The sequence below is a fragment of the Hyaena hyaena genome, unplaced genomic scaffold (genome assembly GCF_003009895.1).
Source record: "Hyaena hyaena isolate Hyena2069 unplaced genomic scaffold, ASM300989v1 scaffold_496, whole genome shotgun sequence".
NCBI lineage: Eukaryota > Metazoa > Chordata > Mammalia > Carnivora > Hyaenidae > Hyaena > Hyaena hyaena.
In genome coordinates, this window is record NW_024081127.1 from 1,174,461 (window position 1) to 1,180,460 (window position 6,000).

Sequence of the window (6,000 nt, forward strand, 5' to 3'; positions counted from 1 at the left end):
GACCACCAGTGGTAGATTCAAATCAAAGCATTCACGGAAACAACTCGGGGTTGAACCTCCTGTGGTGTGATGAAGATAACACGGGGTAGCTGCCCTCCCAAACAATGGGATCTTTCCAATGAAGGCACTTTTTTGGAAAGATTTTCTAAGCTTGTGGATTAATGATCCTTTTTAAAAAATATTTATTTATTTATTTATTTATTTATTTATTTATTTATTTATTTATTTTGAGAGAGAGAGAGAGGACACAAGTAAGGGAGGGGCAGAGGGGGAGAGAGAGAGAGCGAGAGCGAGCGAGAGAGAGAGAGAGAGAGAGAGAGAGAGAATCCCAAGCAGGCTCCGCACTGCCAGTGCAGAGCCCAATGTGGGGCTTGATCCCACACACTGTGGGAGCATGACCAGAGCCCAAACCAAGAGTCAGACCCTTAACTGACTGAACCACCCAGTTGCCCTGGATTAATGATTCTTCAGGCACTTCTTCCAAATGGACGATTTATACCCACGTTAGAACAAGAGGTAATCTGGCATCCCACACAGGTAACAATATTCTGCGATCAGTTGAGGTGGTTGGGTAGGATCAATTTCAATGTCAAAATTTATACTGACAATGGCACCATGCCATCTGGAATCTGGTGATGAAGCAAAGCAAAATAATCATGATGATCATGATAAACCTAACGATAACAGAGGTGAGGCAGGTGCACATTCACTTCCTCCACTTACTATGTGGGTCCCTGCCGTAGGTCACTTAACCTTCCTTAACTCTTTTCTTGTCCGTAAAATTAGGGATGCTAATAACTGCCCATACGATATGTGTGAAAATTGAATCCAATGATATCTTTGGCATGGAGGGCTTTCCCATCAATTCATTACTTACCTTCTCTTCCTATCCTGGGACATGGTATTGAATAAGACAACAACAACAAAAAATTATAGAAATGTGACTGGCGTATGCATTAAAATAGAAAATCAACATGAGCAAAAACATGGATTGTTTCCCTTACAGATTTTTCTTGAAGATTCTTAAAGATCTAAATCTGTGTCCTTCTGTGCACAAGAGGGAGTTGGGAGAGAGGGAAGCAAAGAAAAGATGCCAGAGAAAGCAGTGACATCAGTCTGTCCTGAATGGACTCTGAATGGGTAAGGAACTACACGGGAAAAACAATGAATAAGTATTTACTGAGCATGTATTACGTCCCGTATTCTCAAAGAACACTGCCTAGTAGGAAGACATAAATATGACCAAGTTGTAAACCATGCTCAGGACACACAACAGGAGTGATTAACTATTAAAGTGTGTGGAAGCGGGGAAGGGTGCTTCAGGGACAGGAAACGTTGCTGGAGCTGGAGCTCAAATACAGGCAGGTCTCCCTGGGTGAGAGGCTGGAGAAGCAGGGAGGGGGGTGCGTGACGCTGAAGCACACGAACTCTGTGCTCCTTTGCGGCTGTGCTGTGTCTAGTGCTCAGCCCATCATCCTTCTCATGCCTCATCCAAGATCCTCTCTTCACCTCCCGACACCCTGCACCCGGCGCCTCCCCACGCTTCGCATAAGGAGTACCTGGAGAGCAGGGAAGCTGTCGTTCACGTTCTCTTCTATGTATCCAGCCCTAGTAAAGCCTAGTAGGGCCTCACTGAATGTCTAAGGAGTGAAAGGGAGATACTGCTACTGACATCCTACTACGTGCCTTCTGCCCACAACACTTTAGTCTTCCTCTTCCCTGGTGAATTCACACACCTGGCAGATCTCGGCTCCCCAGTGACTTCTGCAGAGGCCGCCTCCCCACTCTACATCTCACCGCACAGCGTGCTCCTTTGCAACGCTGGTCACAGCTGCAATTTGCCATTTGCCTGCACGATTATTTGATGATACGAAAGGGAAGTACCCAAGATGGCAGAGCATACCTGTGTCTGTATTTGATCACCAGTGTAGTCCGCACTTAACACAATGCCAAAAGCAAGGCAGAGACCCAGTAAACAGAGTTTGAATAAGTAAGCTAATGGAATAAAGGAGAAAGAAAGTTAAGAAAGAAGGGAAGTGGGGCACCTTGTTGCCTCAGTCAGAAGAGCGTGTGACTCTTGATCTCGGGGTTGTGAGTGTGAGCCGTCATGTGCGGTGTGGAGACGACTTAAATAAAACTTAAAAGAAAAAAAGAAAGAAGGGAGGGAAGAAGGGAGCAGGAAAGAAGAGGAGAGAGGAGAGACTGGTTGTGGGATCCGTGCGTGGCCAGGTGGTCAGCCAAGGGTATTCTTAGGTCTTATCCTGCTACGCGTTAGCAAAGAGTTTTAAGCCAGTGATTTAGGAAAAGTGCAAAGGACAAACCAGAAGGTAGGAAGGTTGAAAGCAAGCAGGGAGTCCGTATTCTGGAAAGAGAAGGCAGAGGCCTCAGCCAGGCAGTAGCTGTGTGACGAATGTGTAGAGTGGGTATTTAGAGGGTACGATCAATAGGACTAGATAATGCCACCAATGTGTACCAACAGCTTCATTCCAGGGAGGCCAGCCATCTAGATGGCTAGGTGGTTTCACAGCCATCTAGCATCTGGGCTTCAGCAGAACACCAATATCATAAAATAAAAAGTCTGTATTGAGTACAAGCACTGTGTTTAATGGCCAGAAACTAGAAGACAGAATTCAATATGACAGTTTGATACTATGCACATTGAAGTGTTAAAAAAAAATTTTTTTTTTAATGATTTTATTTATTTCTAGGAGAGAGAGAGAGAGACAGCATGAGCAGGAGAGGGTCAGAGAGAGGGAGTCACAGACTGAAACAGGCTCCAGGCTCCGAGCTGGCAGTCAGCACAGAGCCCGACGCGGGGCTCGAACCCACGAACTGCGAGATCATGACCTAAGCGAAAGTCGGACGCTTAACCGACTAAGCCACCCAGGCGCCCCTGAAGTGTTTTATACTACAACCCCAACTCCATGAGACACCCTTCTAGCAGATTATACAGTAAGAAGAGTAAAGTAGACATTGTTTGGTCCTGGAAGCCAGCTGAGTGATAGCAAATGTTCCTAGTGCCTCTGGGGCAGCCATTTTGAGTGCAGAGTGGGCTGTGGACTAGCTACATTCACCTTGATATGGTGAAAGATACAAAAAAGCCAACTTTGAGATTAAAAATAGAGAATTAACGCACTCACAGAAAAAATGTGTAGCTTTATTCTTTCCATAGATAAAATAAAAATGGAAAGATGGCATATGTTTAAGTCTATGGTTTTCTTCTAGTAAGGCAATGTCACTGCATTGCAAGAAAATATTCACTAGTCCTACTGAACACTGTGTATTTATTCAGGTCAACAAGCATTTTAGATATGTTATTCCTATTACAATCACCTATATATGCTTGCTACTTCTCACAACCTTATACATTAGCCTAAAATGCTGCCTTCTTGTTATAGAAAACTAATTACCGTGCATGATTTCCATTCCATTGTGGAACATAGCGTACACTTCATTAAACTGTCCTATAATGGAGGGTGTGCTGGCCATGTTTGGTAGAGTCAGAATATGCAGTTAACATTTCAAATTTATCTTAACAAAATGGAAAAATGTTCAATGATATAAAGTATGAAATACATTAGGGATGAGTACTGAATACTGAGTAACCTTTGTAATGTCCTAAATCATAAAACAATTAAAATTAAATTATATTCTTGTTGGTGATATTTATTGTTAGTAAACAATTATGGCTAGGTAGGTTTGAGTTTTAGAATGAGTGACGTATGTCACAGAAGTGACAGTTAATGCACATTTACATCTCATCATGACATCTGGAATGCAGACACACCTCCTACTCTATCCAAATCCTGTTTGAAAATATCTTTTCTTTTTTAAGGTTTATTCATTTAAAAAAAAATTTTTTTTTTATGTTTTATTTATTTCTGAGAGAGAGAGACAGCGTGAGCAGTGAAGGGTCAGAGAGAGAGGGAGATACAGAATCTGAAACAGGCTCCAGGCTCTGAGCTGCCAGCACAGAGCCCGACGCGGGGCTCGAACCCACGAACCGTGAGATCATGACCTGAGCCGAAGTCAGACGCTTAACCGACTAAGCCACCCAGGCGCCCCAATGTTTATTCATTTTTGAGAGACAGAGAGAGAGAGAGAGAGCATGAGCAGGGGAGGGGAACAGAGAGAAAGGGAGATACACAGGACCCGAAGCAGGTTCCAGGCTCTGAGCTGTCAGCACAGAGCCCAACAGAGGGCTCCAACTCATGAACCAGGAGATCATGACCTCCGCCGATGTGAGCCGCTTAAGCGACTGAACCACCCAGGCACCCCTATCCAAATCATATTGGAACTTGAGTTCAGTTACATGGTGTGTTGGACTATGTGTCTTCTCACACTTACAGTTATGTTGCTTTGCTGTCTTTGTGAATATTCACAGAGTCATTTTTTTTCCCACAGATAATGGTCTCTGGACAGAATACAATACGTAAAGGCTAGAACAGCAATGCTCCATCATATCCAAGGCAACAACTTATTTCATTAATCTTCTGATAGTAATTCTGTAGCATTTATTACAAAAGACATGATAAAAATAAGACTTACCACCACAATATATCGAGGTCTGTACTGAATGGTTCCAAACAAACCCAATATGACGACTATTATATGTAGAAAATTTCCAAGAATTGGTGCCCACTGGAAGCCAAGGAAGTCAAAGATTTGCCTCTCTAATGCCGAGAGCTAAAATAAAGCAAAGAGAGTCCATTAGCTTCTAACCCAAGCATAATCACACCATTTTAATATGTATTTCACAGCTAGAAAAGTCTGCAAATTTGATTTCAATCACACTTATGGACATCATCGTCACTAAAGTTGTGACACCCATTTCACATCCTGCTTTATGCAACTTCTCTCAGAAAATATAATGAGATAATTTTGAGGATTATGACTTTAAGTATCAATAGAGTTTAAGCCTATCTGGAGAGCTCAACATATACTCCTTAAATCATTTTCTGTAATAGAAAATCCAGGCAAATATTTTAGAATATCAATTCTATGATATTAATTTCTAATTTTTTTAGGTAAAATGATTGGCTTTGTGTAACACGTCTGGAAAAATAACTACAGGCTTCAATGCTAGAACTGGTATGATTTTAGGGAAAAAATATAAAACTCAAAGTCTCCTACTCATTCCTGCCCTCCTTTAAGAAACATAAAGTACCAAATCTGTTTGCTTTCTTTGCTTTCATTAGTCTGTCATTGATGATAATGACTAACCACTTTTTTTTCAAAATGAAGCTTACATGTTGGGGAGAGGGAGGGAGGCAAACCATGAGAGACTCTTGAATGCTGAGAACAAACTGAGGGCTGATGGGGGTGGGGGGGAGGGAAGGGGGTGATGGGCATGGAGGAGGGCACTTGTGGGGATGAGCACTGGGTGTTCTATGGAAACCAACTTGACAATAAACTAAGAATAAAAAACAAACAAAGAAAAACAAATGAAGTTTACTGATTTATTTAGCTCTGGGCTCAAGACTCCCATGTAAAACTAAGTTAAATAATTCCTTTGAAACATGTTTTATTGCCATCATATACCTACGTGGAAATTCATCTTAGGTTAGGGAAAGTCCTTTTTGAATAAGGAAATGAAAATTACGAGAACATTATAATTGTAGACATGCCACGGTTTATTATATCTGCATTACACACATTACATTCTTAACAATTACACAATGCTATAAAATATACACTGAAATAATTTGTGTATGATTGATTAAACAGATGAATTTCATATAGTCTACTGAATGCCAAAAATGTCATTATCATATCAAAATGATATTTATTGTATTCTATACCTAAAAATTTTATTGTTCCACCTGCTGTATTTGAACACTAATTTTATACATTTCAGGCATTTTTCTAGTTTTACTTTGATAAGATAATAATTCTAATAAAATGATCCAATGATTAACTATGTTGATGGCACTAGAAACCACCGATTTGAACTCAAAATGGTACCCTAGGTATTTTTCTAGTTATGTGGCAGGTGTATGC

The 6,000-nt window shown here is 41.2% G+C and overlaps 1 protein-coding gene across 1 annotated transcript in view; it reads right to left on the reverse strand.

Annotated features, from left to right (window-relative positions):
- NKAIN3 (sodium/potassium transporting ATPase interacting 3) overlaps positions 1-5,557 on the reverse strand; it is a 268,812-nt gene extending 263,255 nt beyond the window's left edge. Inside the window, exons 1-2 of the mRNA XM_039254597.1 lie at positions 5,546-5,557; positions 4,549-4,686 (exon numbers count right to left, since the gene is read on the reverse strand). Of these exons, the coding sequence (XP_039110528.1) occupies positions 4,549-4,686; positions 5,546-5,557 (150 nt within the window). The remainder of the gene's footprint in view (positions 1-4,548; positions 4,687-5,545) is intronic.
- Positions 5,558-6,000: the final 443 nt, after the last annotated feature.